A 19,844-nucleotide genomic window follows, 5' to 3' on the forward strand; every position below is an offset into this window, starting at 1 on the left:
TGTGGTAGAAACAGCTAGCGTTGGCCTTTTTGAGGCAAGGTGAAGCTGTGTGTTCACTGTTCAGAAAAGTGCCCTCCCGGCCTTAACTGTGTGTGTTTGTCTCAGGCTGTCTAGTTTGATTTATTCTGTAGTAAATGTTGGGCCAGTTTTCAAGCCAGATAACTTATCTTACACTCTGCCCCCAATTTGGCCTTATGCTGTGCCAGCGTGTCCCCTTGTCCTGTCACAGATGTTTATTGATCAGTCTCTGAAAGATAGCCCAGCCCCTCCTCTCCAGCAGCACAGTCACTGGGCAGGCGCCACGTGCACACTGCTCCCCATGAGCTGCCTGTCCCGCCTTGGGTATCTCCTCAGCACTCTGCCTGTCTTGACTATGCTTGCTTCTGTCCCCAGACTCTAGCCTCTGCTTTTTTCTTAGTCTACTTTCTTTCTACTTTCTAGACACTGCTTTCCATCTTTCCCTGGAGTGCTCACTCCATAGAAGCCTCGCCCTTGACCCCAGTGGTATGCAAGAGAGAGCCTTCTCCTTAGAGATGCTGGTGTGGTTATGATAACTTGGCCTCCTTCCCTTCTCCCTCCTGCCTGGCTGTGCTCAGAGCTCTCTGATGCTGCTCACTGCCATCTTGAATGGGACCGTTCTTCCTTGTCTGAAGCAGGCCAGTGTCTTGCAGGGGGCTCAGTACCCTCGCTCCAGCCTGCTGAATGCCAGGAGTTCCCTGCACTTATGGCAATAAGCAGCAGTCCTCTTCTCCATTGGTTTCTGGGGAACTCCTCACCTGCCTGCCCTGTGCTTTGTGCCTGTTGTTTCCTCTGCTTGTGGCCTCCTTCCCTACCTGCCCCTGGCGGAACCGCTGTGCATTCTTTAAGATGCTACCTACCGTCTTTCTCATGAAACATGCTAACATTTACCTTTTGCTTGGTTGGCCCCCGCTTCCTTGTGCTCCTCTAGCCCTTCATGCATATACCTGCATTGACAGAATGTACTGTGTACAAAAGAGGCACAAACTGATCTTAAAGAGTGCCCTGCTTTAAAGCACCATTTGACAGTATCTGCAGTCTGTGCACCCCTGTGCACAGCCTTTATGAAGGTCCCAAAGGGGAAGGAAGGGCTGAGATCTGCCGTGAGCATCTGTGGTTTTCCTTATCTGTAGTTAGCCTTCCGTAATAGCCCTTGCTACTGAACCCAGGACTTTACAAAGAAGGGTTCTCATGGGGCATCCTTCCACAGCACAGAGAAGCTACCTGAACTATTGTTGGTCTTATTAGAAAACAACTGCATTGAGTGGTAGGTAGTCTGGACCCTCAGTTTGTATTTGGCCCAGTGGAGCCCTGTCATTCAACACCCACTGCAGTCTATAATACGCTGAAAGAATGCCTCATGCTTCCAGAGACAGAGCTTTGTCACAAGAGCTGTTAGCATGGGAGTCCAGGCTGCTCTTTAGATGGTCGGGTTGTCTTGATTCAGATTTATACACAGACGGTGAATCTCATTAGCCCACAATCACACCGCATACACCAAGCATGTAAACAGTTGAGACCTTCCAGGGCTGTACTAAATCTTCAGCCCATTTTGAAATAGCGCATCTTGGCAGTTTACTTTGTTCCTTAATCCCAGTCTACACATGTGGCTTTTCCTCCCATTAATCTTCTCATTGGATCCACAGAATGAGATAGCATTTGCTCGGTTTCAACTGTAGTGCTGTGCATAGCCCAGCTGTTGACAGCTGGATTAAAGGATGAGCATGAGTCTGCACCAGGATGGCCCATGGCCTTGTTAGCTATATCGTGTGGGACTTTAATTACAATTAGTTGCACTAATTTTGCTGTCTGCAGTCAGAACAGCACCACAGCCTGGATGGAGGGGACTGTAGTACACACAGGCTCTGGAGCAGCAATCCACCTGGGTGTAGGTGCTTGCTTGGCCCTCTCTAGGTATGTGCCTGCTGTCTACTTGCTGACTGTGTTCCCATTAGCACTCCAGTGAGATGGAGCTGAGGGCAGCCCTGCCTCTCAGGGATGGGGTGACAGGAGTCTGCTAGGTACCTACTGAAGATCTTGGCGTTCCATCCTCCTCGTTTCTGCCCATGCTCACCACATCACTGTGATGCTAAACACAGTTCAGAGACACTTCCTTTGTAAACAGTACACCTTGCCAGATGCTGCATGGACATCTAACAGTAGCCTAGTGCCAGTTGCCGTCTTCTCTGCCCTGTCTTCTGCAGTCCCACACCTCTTGCAGTCTCGCCTCTGCCCTGTTTTCTTCTGCACTGTGTAGCTGGAGTGCTACTTGTGAAGTGTTGCTTTTCTTCCCAGAGACACCACTGACTTCCTACTGTGTGAGGAAGAGGGGGTCTCCTTCTGAACCCACCTGATTTGTCCCTTTCCATGTTGCCAACTCCTCAGCATATTGCCAGTATCTGCTCACTTAAATGCAACGTCTAAGAGGGTAGTAATGGTTCCATGTCCCACACAGAGTCTGTCACTGCAGGGTCCCCTCCGAGCATATCTGAAATGAAAGAATGCTCTTTCACAGTGGGGTCCCACACCAGACCTCAGAGGTGTGCACTTCCCAGAAGGAAGAGAACTTGCCTCAGCCCCTCCCAAAAAACAAGCCTGGGCCACTCTGACTGCCAGCAAGTGCTCTCTGCTGTGCTATGTGACTCTCATCTTTGTGGTGCTCCTGAGACTAAGATCCAAGAATCTCAGTGTCTTTGAAGTGTTGCCATGTTGGTCTTGTTCTTTATTGTCTTATTTCTGAATGGTTTTTTTCCATGGGACACATGCCGGTCACAAAAGACTAGGGAGGGCCAGCATTTTGGTCCCTGCCTTTGTACTCTCACCCTTGAGCATATCTTCCCACAACAACCCCAGCTGGAAGCCCACCCCAAGAAGAGAATTCTTTTTTATTTCCAGTTGTATTATCAGATCCTCATTGTAGAAAGAAATGCATTTCATTCTGACATTTTCAGGCATATGTGTGGTATACATTGATCATGTTCATCACCCCCTCCCACCTAGGAAAGGATGCGTGCACCTGGTTCTGTCTTGTTCTTGTTGTATTTGCAAGTTCAGAACTGTGTGTGCTTGTGTAGGAGCTGCTGGTGAGTCTCTGGATGGACAAAGGAAGGCAAGTGCTACACGTGTAAAGTTCATCCACTGTTCAGTTCAGCACCATGCCACGGTTCACAGACCCCTACTTGGTTCTTGGTAGTGCCAGAGTGGAACTCTGGGGTGGCTCCACCCCACTCTCCAGGGAGGAGCCTCAGATTGCTTGGGTGCTGCTGGGTTTGTCTTTGGTGTTTTCTTTAGCTTCTGCAGTATATGGGTAGAGCCTGACCTCACACACTCTAGGCAAGTACTCCCCACTGGCCACAGCCCTCTTCCATAGGTACTAGTTAAAAGCATCAGCTTCACCCCAGAACTACTGGAGTAAAAGGATCTGGAGCCCTAAGCCACCCACTAAGGGGACCGCCAGCCAGATCATCCAGGAAGAGGTGAGTGGACAGACCATGGAAGCAGAGACAGCAGGGCTAGTGAGGCTCACAGTCCCACCCTGTAAGGCCGCCCCACCCTGAGTATCCTCTGATGGTGCCTACTGACAACAAGCCTGTACACCGTCTGGCCCTTTCATGCCAGCCCCTCAACAGAAGATGTCATCACAGTTTTAGATGAGAAACTGCAAGTGAAGAGGTTCCACAGCAGATGCAAGGTCATGTCCAGTATGCCCCAAACTTGCATTGAGCTCCTTGAAATGTTAGAGCACTGGGCTCCTCTGTCACCCTCTGTCATTATCCATAAAAAGTTACATGAATTCAAAGACATACAAAAAGCTCCTAAAACATGTGGGTGACTGGGGGAAATGTGTTGAAGTGAGTTGAGTTTTTTAAAGCTCTTTAAAAGAATGATGGTTTTGATAAAATTTAATTTTGGTAGAAAATGCTTTCTGAAAATACTTGAGATGTTCCCAGTTCTATTTTCTCCCTGCACACAGGCTTTATCAAATGATTTTTTTGTTGATAAATTTAGTGTTCAGTTGGGACTTACATGTAGACTGTACCTACCCTCAAAGGGGAAGAGGATTTTATAGTTTCCATTCATTCTCATTAAAATCAGAAACATTTGCATCTTAGCTTTTACATCTAGTTCCAGGAATTTTAAGCAGTCTGATTGTGTGGAAGTGGGTCGTATTAATTGCAAATGGGCTCGACATCTGCTTGCTAACATGGAGGGCTTTTTTTTAGCCGTTTTGTTTTTATATACGATCTACCATAGTGATTAGGCGAGAGCTACTGCTGGTGCTGATAGAAAGCTGGGCTCTCAGAGGCTTAGAATGTACCCATAAAAGTGAATTGAAGAGCGAGTCTCTGAAAGTTCTTCAACTGGGAGCGATTAGACATCTGAAAGTTGATGGGTTTTTAATCCACAGTCTGTTAGGAAGCTGTCTTCTGTCCTTGGAGCCTCCATTAGTCAGCGACTCAGAAGCTGAGGTTATGGGTCCCTGTTCTGAGGAAGCATGGGGAGTGCACTGCCCAGTTTTACCTGCAGAGCACGAAGTGGGCGTGAATGAGGCCTGGTGGGACCCAGGCAACTAGTGACTCACTAAACAGGCAAGTTACTTCTTCCCTGATGCTAGTGTAGTGGCAATGCCCACAGTGGGTCTCTCAACACACTGTAAGGAAGCCAGTGTGCACAGTACTGTACACGGAGGCACTTGCCAGCTAAACAGTTCAACCGTTTGCTTAGCTGCAGTTCTTTTCAGAGCCTTTACTGAACTGGCCTGCACACTGACTCTTCATAAGAAGAATGTTTTTAGACCAGTTCTAGCTACAGAGCAGACACTTACTGAGCCAGTGTGACTTACAGCAAAGGCTCTGCCTAAGCCAGTCTCACTACAGACCCCTTCCTATGGAGTGTGCTCCCTGCATTGTTGCCTTGAAGAACTTGCTTTAGCATTAGTAACTAAAATTTCTAATTGTCCTGGACCAGAAAATTACTGAAAGTACTTGGCTTGGAACTTGCTCCCCACACAAGTTCTTTTTTCTTTTGTTCTTCTGGACTGTTTTTTGGTTGGTTTTTTTGTTGTTTTGGTTTGGTTTTGGTTTTTTGATTTGGTCTTTTTAGCTGCTAGTTTCAGGGAGAAGCCAGAACTAAGCCTTTTCATGCTCCTGTGTGTAACAAAGTCAGGGAGATAGTGAGTGACTAGCCAAGATTAGGGAAGGAGCAGAAAAATATGGAAAGGATGACATTTCTTGGAGGCTTTTGCTGGATGATTCTAATACTGTGTACCATGGGGTTCTACTTAGTTGCCTGGTGTGTATAGATTTTCACTCCTAAAATCAAGGGTTAAACACAAGATGTTTCTTTTTCCTGTACATCCTCATGTATGGCTATCTGCTCCCCTGTTTGCAAAGCAAATACTTCTAGGACTTAGTGTTCAGAAGAAGGAAAGGATTTGAACCAGCAGCTCCAAACTCTTACTCTCTGTGTCTTAGAAAGTTGACAAGTGTTAGGAGTGAGGGTGGCTGCTCAGAATTGAGCAAAGCTGATTGTTGCACAAAGGGGAAGCCGGCCTTGGAACCCCTGCCCTTGACTTCATTAGCCTCAGACGTCTGAAGTATTAAGTTCTGGTTGTTGCAGGAGTCCTGTGTCTTCTTGCTGAGATCCTCCCTCCGGTGAGTGCACCATGGCTATATTCCCCAGTTAGTCTCTCTCTTCCCACAAACTGAGACTTGTTACCCAAAGGAAGGATCCCTGGCTAACCCTTAATACGGGGAAATCATTTAGAGCACTTAATTTGGGCTGACTCTTTATCGGTGCACTATTGCAATTAAGTTAGATTAATGAAAGGTAAATTCCAGTCTATACATGAAAAAAAAAATCTCTTGTAAAGAGCCTAATTAGAGTGTGTGTTTATTTAGCCTCTCATGCTTTAATTGCATCCGTCTTGCTATTTACAAACAGGCATCATTAAAGAGTAATGAGTTGTGAAGAGCATTAATACTAGCGGCAGATGGGGGAGTGCGATGGAAGTCTGCTGGTGGGTATGATTTTCAGATGAAGGAGAATGCAGAGTGATGCTGGCCAGGGATGGGAGGGCAGAGCAGGCATTACGCAAGGCAGCAGCTTGTCCTTCGCTGCTCAGGGCTGGCTGCTTTTAATTCGTTGCTGCAGTGTAATCTGTAGAGGGAAACAGACACCTCTCACATTCGTCTGCAACCGTAGCCAACCGTGGCAGGTGGAAGTATCCCCGTCACCCTGCCTCCTCCCCACACACACAGACTGCCTCTGCCACTGGGCCTGCAGTGTGGGGCATCTGCCCTTCAGGCCACAGAGGTACCTGGGGGCTGGAAAAGCCATGCAAGGTATGGGGCTTTGCTCACATTACACAGCTCTGGGCCCTTTAGCAGCCTTTTAGAAAATCCAAACGTGCAGGGAAGTGAGAAATAAGCTTCTGGTGTTTCCTTGGCACCTCTAATATCACATCTCAGTCTTACATAACTTAGTTGTTCTTGGAGGCAGACACGGCTCTGTCTTCCTTAGGTGGATGCTTAGTCACTCGTGTTCTGCCCCCACCTGACGTAAGTGTAGAAAAGCTGAAGCTCCAAATGGAAAAGAAAGAAACAGATGCGAACAGCAGAACCCAGTGATGATCCACCAGCTACCAGATCGAGTCTCTAATTCTTGTTTCTTGGTATCCATTTTATTCTGGGGCCTGGGGTGTAACTCAGTAGTAAGGTACATGTTAGGACCCATCTTTAAACCTCGGCACCAAAAATAAGTAAATACTTCCCGTTAGCCAGTCTCCAGGACTGGGAATGTGGCTCATTCCAGAATACTTGCCTAGCATATGCCCAGCACTGACAAACAAAAAACCAAGAACCAGCCAGGTGGCAGTGGTACTCGTCTTTAATCCCATTACTCAGGAGGCAGAGGCAGAGGCAGAGACAGGCAGATCTCTGTGAGTTCAAGACCAGCATGGTCTACAAAGAGAGTTTCAGGACAGTCTCCAAAGCTATGGGGGGGAGGGGACCCACAAGAACCAGGTTTAAAATCCAGGCATAGAAATGGCAACTCAAAGAGAATCTTGGTTGCATAATGTTTATAGGAATAAACAAGAAACTAAAGTGCAATGCCTCAGTTTCCCCCTGTGTCCAGCTTAGTGCACACACTTCGGGAACTGCATTCTCTATAAATGCAAAGTGCTAGTGTCAGAACTGTAGTGGAGCTTAGATTTCCCCAGGGAGTCCTGGTGAGTTGAAGTCCAGGGTTTAATTTATTTTCAATCAGGTTATAGGAACTCACAATTTTAGTACATTTTATGTTTATCGTCAAACAAACTCAGCTTAATTTTAGGCCACCCTAAATAATGTTTGTATTTGAACTACCACATATATTTAAGGGCACAGATAACTGCATTATCCAACCCAGAAGGGCCCAGGTTGGGCTGTGGACTTGTCCCTTTTGTAGTTGTTAACTTACAACTGTTCCCATTTTCAGCTCACACAACTGTGGGGCATTTCTTCCATTCATATTAATTGGATTTTAAAGTGACCTTGCCCATGTATTGATTTGAATTAAAATTTTCTACACGAAGGTCAAGTTGGCATACATCCTACAGACAAAATATTAAAACGCCAAGTGCTGCCTAACACGGTATTGACAGGGGAAAAAATGGAAATTTAACAAAGCCAGGTTTACCCCAGAGGGCACTGTCATACCATTGTAAGTAGACTGGCAGGTCTACATGGAGACCACTATCTCCTGGTCCCCACTATCACAGGTACCACTCCTTTAAGTCCAGAAAGAGCATCCCTTTTACACAGACTTTCTTTAAGATGAGCCTTCAGCTCCACAAAGGCCCCAGGGAAAGAGGGCCTGTTAGGACCCGTTAAGCAGGGTGGGATTACCTCTAGCCCTTTGTCACAAGTCCAGTCTCAGAATTCCCCCTCAACACGCTGTTTCTAAAGTAGCTCAGACTTTGTACGGGGAAGAGATCCCTTCCCTGTTCTTTCCCTTCTCTGTCATCTCAGTACATGCCCAAGACCATTCAATTGTCTGGGACTCAATCGAGAGACTGGGAAGATCCCAGACTCTTCATTTTCCCTCATATTCAGTCCAACAGCAAAGTATGTCACTTATTTGGTTGGTGTGCAAATACATGTGGAAGTTAAATGAATGGTGTCATTGGCATTTATGTGGGTGCTGGAGATCCAGACTCCAATCCCCATGTTTGCATGGCAAGCACTCCACCCATTGAGCCATGGAGCCATTGCCCCAGCCCTGAATCATACCAGTCCATGGCATCACCCCATCCCTACACTGGTGCCATCTTCCCTGTTCGTGGTCTCCTTGGTTGCTTCCATGATCCTTCCATGAAGCAGATATTGTTTAACAGTACACATCAGACTTGTCACTCCTTTGCCTAGCTCTTCAAAGCGTCCCTTGCCACTCAGAAGTAAACTCCCTTTAGGCAGGCAGATCTCTGTGAATTCAAAGCCAGCCTGGTCTAGAAAACAAGTTCCAGGACAGCCAGGGCTATTAACACAGAGAGAAACCCTGTCTTGGGGAGAGGAGGAGAGGAGAGGGAAGGACAGGGGAAGGGAGAGAGGAGAGGAGAGGAGAGAAGGGGAGAGGAGAGGGGAGGGGAGGGGAGAGAGGAGAGGAGGGGAGGAGAGGGGAGGTGGGGAGAGGAGAGGGGAGGGGAGAGGGGAGGTGGGGAGGGAGAGGGAGGGGAGGAGAGAGAGGAGAGGAGGGGAGGGGAGAGAGGAGAGGAGGGGAGAGAGCTCCCCATCAGAGACTCTGTCTGGTCCAAGCCCCCCTCCCCCAGTCTTTGCACCTGCTCTGCTCTTGCTCTACCCTACTCTTGGCTAGGGTTGTCTTGGTCTTAGGAAACTTCAATGAAACTTGAGCCAATCCCTTCCCCTGCCTTCTTGTCTTCTGACCCCTGTACAGAGCAAGTTTTTCCCACCACCTCCTCTACCCTCCAAGAATGTCAAGCACAGGAGTAGGCATCCTAGGAGTTTGTATCCCTCTTGGCACATTGTCAGTACCTAATGAATAGCTGAGTGTAGAAGCAAGCTGCTGGTGTGTCCCCTCTCGTGTCATTTTCCACACATCATCCTTTCCTGAACAAGCCCTTTAAGCTGTCACTGTTTTGTTCATTTCCTTCATACCAGTGGCTGTGCATCTCTTACCTGCCTGTTGCCTGCCACTAGACCACTAGCTCCATGAACTGTCGGTTTCATTTCCCTCTCTAGGTGCTAATGCCTGGCCTGCACATAATACATATTAATACGTAGATGGCAGAAGGAACACAAAGTGCAAGACATTTGCTTTCCAGGGTAGCTCTGGGCCGTGTCATCTGCCTGCCTGTCTCTCCGGTCTCCTTTCCCCATCCCGTCTCTCCTCTCTTTCAGTCCTTCTCATAGTATTATCCTTTCTCCCTTCAACTCCATGTTGTCCTCAAGTCTTTTGCTGCAAAGGTTTAAACTAGGATGTGCTCCAGCAGAGCCTGCTCTGCCAGGCCATTACACGTTCCCTTGATTCCATTGCTAAATCCAATCCGTCAGGTTCTCCTTACAGAGTACCTTGGGAAGGGGCCTCATGCCTGACAGTCATGCTCCGTGCCAGGTCAGATACAGGGCATGTGCTGTGGAGGATTGCTTTCAAGGCTGTCCGCAGCACCCATTGTTTTTAGTATGGTCAGCAATCCTTGGCTGCTTCTTCATCAGCAACCTGTGTCCATCCTCACTGCTCTGGAAGGGCTCTATGCATGTATAGATCTAAATATAAAAGTTGACTGGATTTGATTTTGGTAATCCCTAGCAGCACAAGGGAAGCCTGAAGGAGAATGAGCATGGTCCATCTTCTTTGGATTTTTGTCATTGGGAGGAAGACAAATAGAATTGTGAGGGATTTTATGTCTGTAATACAAAGTAGAAAATGATTTTGTAACTCTCTGCCATGAACATTTCTGTGAAATTTGCCAAGTAGCTAGGTCTCCTGTGATAACTCCCCCCTCCAAAAAAAAAAAAAAAAATCAGGGCAGCTTTAGATTTTCTAGAGAGGCAAGAGTTAAGGAAAGTTTAGAGTGCCCAAATTGTTAATGTTAATGGCTCCTTAGCAAATGATTCCAATTTACCTATCAATGGACTAAGCCACCTAATGAGAAATAAACCTTATTAGGTGAGGTGTTTAGTAATTATTAAAAATAATGATGACAGTAATATAGCAATTGCCACCATGTAGTAAGCTTGAGGGCATGGCTCTGGGAGACGGTAGCGCCAACTGTGCATCCTCACAGAGGTCCCACCTTGAAGAGGAGGCCAGGGTTCACTGGTGGCTTCTCCCAGGCCATGCCATCCTGTTGGTGGCAGGACATAATCTGAACTACATAGCTCCTGTGTCTTTATCCTGTGCCATGGGTCTGACAGTAATGACCCTACAAAACTGCTAGCTGACTCATTGCCTTATGTTTAGCAATCACTAGCCACCCTACCCTTGTTTCCTCCTGTTAACTGGCTAAAGAAGTAGGACGTTTTCCAAGGAGGGTAACCTGCCCAGACACACTGCCAGTGGGGCAGAGCCAGGATCTGCAGAAGAATCTAAGGGAACACTGCTCTCTGTCTTGTTAGGCATTTCTCCTGCCTAATTTTTGTGGTCCTTGTCAACAGGAGAAGTAGAAACCACCACCCCCTCAGCTGTTTGACTTTGTGTCTCAAATGTAGTTTCCAGGCGGGAGTCTCTTCCCAGATTGAGTTTTTCTTCCTTAGTTTGTCCTTCATCTATGACATGATTCACTACCATTAGTGGCACACCTGAGTCCTTCTCTTGCACGTACCCTGAAATACAGAGAGACCTTTTCTGTGCTGGTCCTCAGTGTGCCCTGGTGGTTTCCTAGTCACAGCCCTCATTGTTTTGGAAATGGGCTTGCTGCCCTGTCCTCCCAGACTCCACACCCCCATCCTGCAGGCAGTCCAAGCTCTTGACCCCCATCCTTGCCAGGGCTTGGACCACTCAAGAGTCAGCCTGACTCAGATGTTTGTGTCTCCAGCCAGCCCTACTGTTTCCTAGAAAGAAGCAGCCACCAGCACTTTGCAACCTCAACGCCCCTCGCTGCTGCAGGTTCCGAGGCTGCTCTTTGGAGGACAGTTCTGCCCAGCATGACTCTAGCAGGGCTGCACATACCCAGCAGCTGTGTGGAATCCAGAAGGCTGGCTTTTTAAAATGCACTAAAATTAGACGAAGCAGGTATATTATTAGCGTCTTATCACAGGGTTGGAAGTCTGCACAAAGCCATAGGTGAGGGAAGCCGGAGTCCTAGGGAGTAGGATTTAGAGCTACTTAGCACAGTGCCAGAGAAGATTGCTGGGAGGTAGAAGGTCAGGTGACTCCTGGCTCTGTGGTCACTGCTGCCGCCGCCGCCGCCGCCGCCATTTGGATTCATGGGCCAGTCAAGATACGGGGAAACAGCAAGGGATAGCCCCTGGCCTTGCACAGAGAAGCAGCGGCCTTGGACTCAAATCTCCAGCTCCCTCTGTTAAAAATGGACATAAAACAGCTGCCTTGGCTGCCTCCCGGTTCTTAGAGGAGTGCACCGCAGCCATGCAAGCATGCCCCATCCTTAGGGAAAGAAGCTCCAAGAAGCTGTGAAAAGGCCTGGGTGGGTGCCCATGTACTTTCCATTCCATGCCTACAAACCGTACTTGGAGGGGTGTCCTTGGAGCACCCCAGGGACCACCCTGAGCCTTTCTGATTGTGTCAGATGGCTCTGTGATATAGCACCATCCTGTCCTCCCCCAAATTCGTGTATACTGAGCACTGCATGTGGGGCTGCATGTAGGGAACACTGGGTGTCCTCCAGTTCTGTGCAGGTGCATGCCACTTTTATCATCAGTTTATCCCGTTAGCAGTGGGAAGATAGAGTTTGGGGACGTGATTCGGTAGTTAAGAGCACTTGACCCAAGTTTGGCTTACACCCACATCAGGCAGCTCACAACCTCCTGTAATTCCAGCCCCAGGAGAGAAGATGCCCTCTTCTGGCCTTCATGGGCATCCACACATAGGTGGCTTATACACAGACACATATACACATAAATAAAAATAAATCTTTAAAGAGATAAACAGTGTTGATAAAGGTCAGGGATAGGAGCTCTACAGTTACTCCAGTCTCTGGACAGTGCCTGGAGCCAGCGGGGCACATCACACATGATAAATAAACCCCTGTCAGAGTCTTTCGCTTCATTCTAGTCCTTCAGAATTAGTGCGGAGGAAGTTCTTTGAGATTGTAGTGAAGAAAAAAAATTATTCCTAAGCCCCCTAGAGGTGTGTGTGTGTGTGTGTGTGTGTGTGTGTGTGTGTGTGTGTGTGTGTGTGTGTGTGTGTGTGCCTTTCTGCCTCTAAAGCATTTCTTCCATTGCAATGGGCCCCTTAAGACCTTATTTGAAGCCGGGCAGTGGTGGTGCACGCCTTTAATCCCAGCACTTGGGAGGCAGAGGCAGGCGGATCTCTGTGAGTTCGAGACCAGCCTGGTCTACAAGAGCTTGTCCCAGGACAGCCTCCAAAGCCACAGGGAAACCCTGCCTCGCAAAACCAAAAAAAAAAAAATACCTTATTTGAATGGAAAAAAGCATTCATGGGTGACTTTATAGGAATGGTTGGCTTTTTAAAAATAAGACACCCTCTCCCTAATGCAAGGCTCAGAAATACAGCCAGCTGTTGGAATAGCAAACCCTGTGAAGTTCCCTTTAACTTCAGCACACATGCACTGTGCTGGGTCGGGGGCATCTGACCTGGGTTCCTCAGCATGTGGTCAGCATTCCTCCCCCAAATCCTACACATAGATGTTGCTCTTCTCAGACTGCTTTGGCTCTACACAGGCTGCAGGAGTGAGTGAGTGGCGATCTCTGCTGCCAAGAGATAGTCACCAGTAAGATAACACTTCAGCCACCAAGTCTGCTAGGTTTTTGACAGTGACAGAGCTGAACCAAGCATTTCTTCCCTTCTTGGCTTTCACACTTCCTCTCCTGTCTATGACATTCCTGACAACAGTGAGCTAGGATCCTTTCAGCAGAGTGCAACTTGACAGATAGCTGCTGGTGACCACCATCCACCCAGAGCATAGCTGACCCACCAGAGCCTGGCAGTGCCAGACACTGTCCCTGGTTGGGATGAGGAGGCCAGCGGGGAGGCTGCCTGGTACCGTTCCAAGTGCCCTGTGGACCCTGCTCAGGGAACATTGCTTCCTTGACCGTCTTTTCAAGTGTACCACTTAAACTTACTGGACCAACTGCCACAGTGGTGAGTGAGCTCTCAGGAGCTGTGTTGTTCAGTATAGAAAAGTGTTACCTTGGCAACAGCAAGCATGCTTCATTACCAGATGGCATTAGCTTTTATCCATGACACCCCATAGCCATTGCCAAAAACCAACCCATACCCCCTGTCAGTGAGCATCTTGCTTCTGACTATGGCAGCCTTGGCTGGATATATAGCCATGGCCCATCTGTAGTGTATTGTATCCGTCCATCGAAAGCCCAAGGTCACTGCACCCTGGTGCGTCCAGATATGCTAGAAACTTGCACACTCCACATCAGGGAGCATCTGGCTCACTGGAGTAACATTGGGGCTAGAATGCACATTGTAGAATGTGTGCTCGGCTCCATACTGATGGCTGGTGTTGTTTGCTCTACCACATCACACACAGAAGGATGCTTTGGGGTCAGCCTCACCCTACAATGAGCCAATGAGCATTAGGACCTGCATCCTTTTTTTTTTTTTTCCCTAACCCAGCCAGCCCCACCCTGTTTCATTCCTCTTCTAAGCAGACAAGCACGAGAGACTGACTTGTCCTATGTCATACTTCCTGTCCATGATGCCTGTGTGATGGAAGACCATGCAAAAGTACAGGCCCTTGACCTGGTCTGCACAGCAAATGACCATCACTGTGGTCAGTGAGATCTGGTTGATCAGCCTTGTGGCAGCTTTAATCTTCCCTGCCTTGCAGGCTGGCAGGTACTTTCTGCCTAGAATTCATTCATGAGACCTACCATTTTCTTCATCCTGGAGGTTTAGCACCACAGTCCACAGCTTCCCTACTGCCTTGAGTGTGGCAGCAGGAGGGAGGATGAGCCCCAAGTGGTGGTTTGCTCGCCTGGGTAGTGGTTCTGGTTCCATCTTTGCTGATAACTGGCCTCAAACCATCAAACCTCGACATACTCCAAACACATGTTCAGGCTGAGTAGCCATAGCTGCTACTGAGCCCTACCTCCACACCGGCCTCTGGCACCAGGCATCGTCTGCTGGGCTCCTCCCAGTCCTGCAACAGAGGCAGCCTTGTATCAACAGAAGTACTTCTTTCAGAGGTACAAGGACTCCAAGCCTCCCGGCAGCAGAATCAAGACACGACTCAGTTTGGATACCAAGAGCAAGCTGAAATTCAAAGGCCTTAACTCCAGAGTCCTCTCTGACAGACCTCACAGAACCTTATGGGAATGGAAAGATAGTAAAGTAGTGCAAGTCTGCCCAGTACCAGCCAGCCCTCATAGAGTACAGTAGGCTCTTGCCAAAAGCCCAAACCCCAGCCTCATCTCCTGGCCATCTGTAGACAGTGCAGGGTGAGATGTGTCTGTGCTCCCTGGAGAAGTGTCTGTGAGTGCAGACCTGAGCCTTGTGGACAGTAACTTCTTCCACCTCTTCACCCAGCAAAGCAGGAGAGAGGCCCAGCTTGGGCTAATGGGGTACATCAGCTGTCACTTACGCCCACAGTTGGATCATGGTGTGAACAAGTTCTTATTCTTTTCCAAGTAGTGTTTAGGGGACTTTTGGAAATCTGATAACTAATACACCAGATGTTTGCTGTTCTCTAGACATGAGATCTGTCGCAGTTTAGCTTTTTTGTTTGCAGCGCCCTTGTCTTTTAAAGATGCATACTAAAGTATTTACGGAGACCTAATGCTGTTTTTGTTACTTGGTTCACAGTAGTACAGGGAGGGGAAAGGTAGAGGTGACACTAGGTGGCCAGGAGTTGGGTCCATAGGGGTTTTTTGGGTTTGACTTAGTTTATTTTTAGGCAGAGTCTCACTAGGTAGCCTTGCCTAACTTGGAACTCTGTAAACCAGAATGAGATGCACCTGCTTCAACCTCAAGTGCTGGGATTAAAACCATGCACCATTACACCCTACTGTACTAAATGTATTTTTTTAACCAAGTTGGGGAGAGATGGCTCAGCTGTTGAGAATGCCTTTTGAAAAGGACCCGAACTGTGGTTCTCAGCACATGTTGGACAGCACAAAAGTACTAGTAACTCCAGCTCCAGGGCGTCTGGCTTCTCTGGCCTCTGAGAGCACCGGCACAAATGTGCACAGAGCCACCTACTCACAAAGCCACACACATGCATGTATTTCTTAAAATACAAATTAATCTAAAAAAAATCCAAACTTCGAAGTCAGACATGGTGGCTCACACCTGTCATTCAAGCACTCAGGAGGCAAAAGCAGGAGGATTTCTCAGAATTTGAGGCCAGCCTGGCTACCGAGTAAAACCTTGTCACAAACTACAATCCTCCCACCCCTAAAGTACCCTAAATTGTTATTGCTGGATGAGAGTGGAGTCAGGTTTGTTTGTTGCTTTCAATTTAATTTTTTTTTAATTTTTAAATTTTATGTGCACTAGTGCCCTGGGAAGTTTCTGGTTTCCTGAAACTGGCATTGCAGATAGTTATGAGCTGCCATGCGGGTACTAGGAGTTGAACCCAGGTCATCTGGAAGAGCAGTCAGCACTTAGCCTCTGAACCATCTCTCCAGTCCTGTTGTTTTCAATTTAATAGTCCCCTTTACTGACAAGAATGGAGTGAAGAAGAGTGAAACAGGTGTTGTGGGCAGCTTTCTGGTTGGCACAACTCTCCTTGACAGCAGCTTGGCAGACTGTAGTATTTGCCCCAGTAATTAGAATTCTGTGAATCTATGCTAAAATAGAAAATAGCCCTTAGGATGACGAGAGGGCTCAGCAGGTAAAGGTGCTTGCCTCCAAACCTAACAAGCTGAGTTCAGCCCCTGGTACTCACATACTGGAAGGAGATACCCACAAGTTACCCTCTGACCTGTACACACACACTGTAGCACACATGCACCCACACACATAGACACACACAATAAGTAAATGAAATGTAATTTAAAATAATATTGATGCCACATGCAGTGGCAGTACTGTACCAGAAGTACCTGCTGCAGCCATGTTTATACTGGGAAACTTGGGAGCACCTTAAGCACGTGGCAGCAGGAGAGGGGTGAAAAGGGGCTGGGGAGCTGCTGGCCAGGCCAGGTAGTACTTGGCACTGTTTCTGAAGACTGTGTGGCAGTATGGAGGAAGACCCTGGCATAATTATGTCAGAATTTGTTTTGCAGTTCCATATATTTGTATGTGTCAGGAAACATGTATTGACTAAGAAAAGTATTTAAAGGAAGTAGTGATCATCTTTTGGTAGAAAGACCGAGGAGCCATTATCTTCCTTCTGATGCCCTTAGTGTGCATTTCTAAGATCCATCTCCAGAAACTTCCTGAGACAATTTTCAGTTAATTAAAACTATCTAGCTGGGCGTTGGTGGCACACGCCTTTAATCCCAGCACTCGGGAGGCAGAGGCAGGAGGATCTCTGTGAGTTCGAGGCTAGCCTGGTCTCCAGAGTGAGTGCCAGGACAGGCTCCAAAGCAACACAGAGAAACCCTGTCTCGAAAAAAAAAAAAAATCTAGATTCAGGTGTTTTCAGAGTCGGTTCTCAGTTACTGAAGCTTCTAAGCTGACCGTCTGTGTGGTAGGGGACGGGCCCTCAGTTTTTAGGTCTGTCTGGGCTCTGCCCTGCCCTCCTTCCATTCTAGGAGGCCCGTGCTGATTTTTCCTTGTAGTGCATTGGCATCCTTAAGTAGTGATTCTTGGGTACTCAAAGAAAGTCAACTATTTAAAGTACACAGGAAGATGTGTTTGTTAGCATCCATAAATGTAAACAAGTATGTCTTCGCTCTTTGTTACTGTGCCTATGCTCTGCACAGGTAAGGCACACAAAATGGAAGGAAGCATCATCCCAGCCCCAGTAAAGGGAGGTAGGTGTCAGAATGCTCACCAGCACCCAGAACTGCTCGAGGAAATGGGAAGGTAGTCTTCAGAGACAGGCAGAAAGCTTCAGGTAACAAGTGGACAAGAAAGGGATGCTTGAAAGTAGTCTCTAGACACTGGCAGCAATTTGTCCTGGAAGAACAGGCTTGCTGTGTGTCCTAGACTCTCTCAGACCAGCAGGGTTTCCTTTCAGCAAATCTGAGATCGCTAGTCCCAGCAGAACATCCAAGCCCACAGACCTCCAGTGGGCTCTGGACCAGGCCTGCCTCCAAGGTCTCACCTGGGAACAAAGCAGGCATACATCTCAGGCATTGCCTGAGTCCCTGAGGAAAGGCGGCATTACTTCTATTACTATGGAGAGCCTGATGCTTCCCTGGCATTGTGAGAGCCTTTTTAGGTGTTTTCTTTTGTGTGTATGTTCCAGCTCTGTTTGTCCTGCAACTCACTCTGTAGACCAGGCTGACCTCCAACTCACAGAGTTCCACCTGCCTCTGCCTCCCGAGAGCTGGGATTAAAGATGTGCTCCACTACTCTCAGCTATTTAGCTGTTTTCTTAATCCATGATGCTGCTTAGGTTCTGAGAGAGTAAAGCACTTACTTGTCAGGGCCATGTTTCCCCCCTAGATAACACATAGCCACTTTTCTTTCCCTTCAGGTTCACTTAGACATTGTTTCTCCATGTTTCACCAGCTATTAATGGGCAGCTCCACCAAGGGGTGCTGGGTGCCTGTTTCTGCTCACTGCACTGTATTCCATGTATTCCACATGTATAAACTTGGCCATGACACAGATCAACACTAGTGTGCTCATCAAGCTCATCAGAACAAATTCAGAGGACCCTGACCTTGCAAAGTGGTGGAGTAGGTACTCTATCTAGCAGTTGATAAGAGATGAGAAGGCAAAGCTATGGTGCTGATGGAGTGAGCTAAGCTATCACCACAGATATTACAGAAGAGCTTGCCATGACTGGGTCTGTCAAGTACATTAAGGTTAAACACTAAACACTTCCCTCCATGTCCTCTGCTGCCTCGCTCAGAAGTAGGACAGATAAATGATGGTTTCTGCCTCCATTATCCGGCCCAGCTCTTTGTGGTTTACATGTTGAATGTGAGCCTTCACATGCATGTACTCTTTGACAGGTGACATTGGGAAAGGTTTTGAAAGTGATCGTTGTCATGAGGAGCCTGTTCATCGACCGCACAATTGTGAAGGGGTACAATGAGAACGTCTACACAGAGGATGGTAAGGTGAGCATCCCGGAGTCCTGGGCAGGGGTTCTTCTCTCTTCCAGAATGGAGTTCCAGATGAATGATAATTAAAAACCAGCAATTCAGCACCGAAGCAATCACAAACAGACTAGTCAGCATGAAGACGAACCCTTGACAAAAACTATTTCATTCCCTCCACTTGCTGTTTCAAGCCTCTGCTGCTCACACCAAGCCCGATGGCCTCACTTGAATTTCTAATTGATCACCTTAGACCCCAGTTGCCTCATTAGACATGTCTTCTGAGGAAATAGATTTTTTTTCCCCAAGTCAACCAGCACATCAATAGCCTAGGGTTCAGCATTCTGCTTTTCCTAGAGCCATGAGAAAGATTCAAGTTAGTCTGACACAACCCAATGACACTGTTTCCTTGACACTCACAAGTGGCCCTTGGGAAGACCCATCTCAGCTGCACACTGAATGCCTCAGCAGAAAGACTGCTTCTTCCTACAGTGTCTGTCTCACAGAAAGCTTACTCTCCACAGCCAAGCACGCTGAGGGCCTTGAGAAGGCAGGTGCTTCCCCAGGTGATGGGTTTCCTAGAGCGTTCACTTCGTGGACCTGTAGTTTCTTGAGCTCGCATTGTCCATCTGGTTCTGTGGGAAGCAGTGGAGTACACTAATGAGAGCTGACAGCCTTCATTTGTGTCTGCTCCCAAGCGTGATGAGCAGCTGCCCCTCACACCCACCCAGGTTCCCCCGTCACTCTCCAGCCTGGGATCCTCTCCCTCTCCTGGGACCTTTCCCTTTCCTCATTTTAAATGTTAACATTTCAATGTGTTTGGTAATAGCTGTGGCCATTCAGTGGCCACATTATAATGAGAATAGACAACTCATGCAAAGCAGGTGGTAGATGAGGCTTAGCCTGTCACAGGTGTGGTGGTGCTGCTGCGCTCAGGGTCACTTTTTCTGAGTAAAGCACCCAGTGTTCCTACGTCCCACAGACCACAGCTACCAGAGAAGGGATTGTGCTTCCAAGTTCTCTGCCTGCTTTATATAGGTCTCCTGGTTGCTTTCAAATCATTTGTGGAGAGATTTCCTTTTTCTCTCTGGAAAAAGCAAACTGTCCTTGAGCAAAGAGTGACAGTCCCGATGGCATGGCCCGAATGGGATTCTAAATTCTGCCTAGGTGGGGGGAGCTGGAGTTCCTGATTACTGGTCTACTGCAAAAGCCAGACAGGCTTAGTGTACACCTCCCAGGAAGACTGGCCAGTGGCGGGCATGTAGAAGGTCATTTCTCTTGGGTCTTTCCCCACTTCGGTTGGAAGATGCTGTAATCACCCCTGTATGAAGCTGCTGTTGCTCCCTTCCTAGTGGCTTGGAGATTGAGAACAAAGCTGTAACCAGCACCATGCTTGCAAAGTTACCAAGTCAGGATGCAAATGAGCCACCCTCCAAACTCAGACCAAGAATGGGGAGTCTGCCAGCCGTGTACGCTGCTGGCAAGCTGCCTGTGGTATTCTGCTGACCAGAC

The 19,844-nt window shown here is 47.9% G+C and overlaps 1 protein-coding gene across 2 annotated transcripts in view; it reads left to right on the forward strand.

The window, feature by feature from the left end:
- The window catches only part of Med27 (mediator complex subunit 27), a 175,779-nt gene that overhangs the window by 135,583 nt on the left and 20,352 nt on the right, over positions 1 to 19,844 (forward strand). For both annotated transcript variants that reach the window (XM_027423096.2, XM_027423097.2), the window contains exon 5: positions 18,246 to 18,353. In XM_027423096.2, the coding sequence (XP_027278897.1) occupies positions 18,246 to 18,353 (108 nt within the window). The remainder of the gene's footprint in view (positions 1 to 18,245; positions 18,354 to 19,844) is intronic.

This window comes from Cricetulus griseus, chromosome 6 (genome assembly GCF_003668045.3).
Source record: "Cricetulus griseus strain 17A/GY chromosome 6, alternate assembly CriGri-PICRH-1.0, whole genome shotgun sequence".
Taxonomy (NCBI): domain Eukaryota; kingdom Metazoa; phylum Chordata; class Mammalia; order Rodentia; family Cricetidae; genus Cricetulus; species Cricetulus griseus.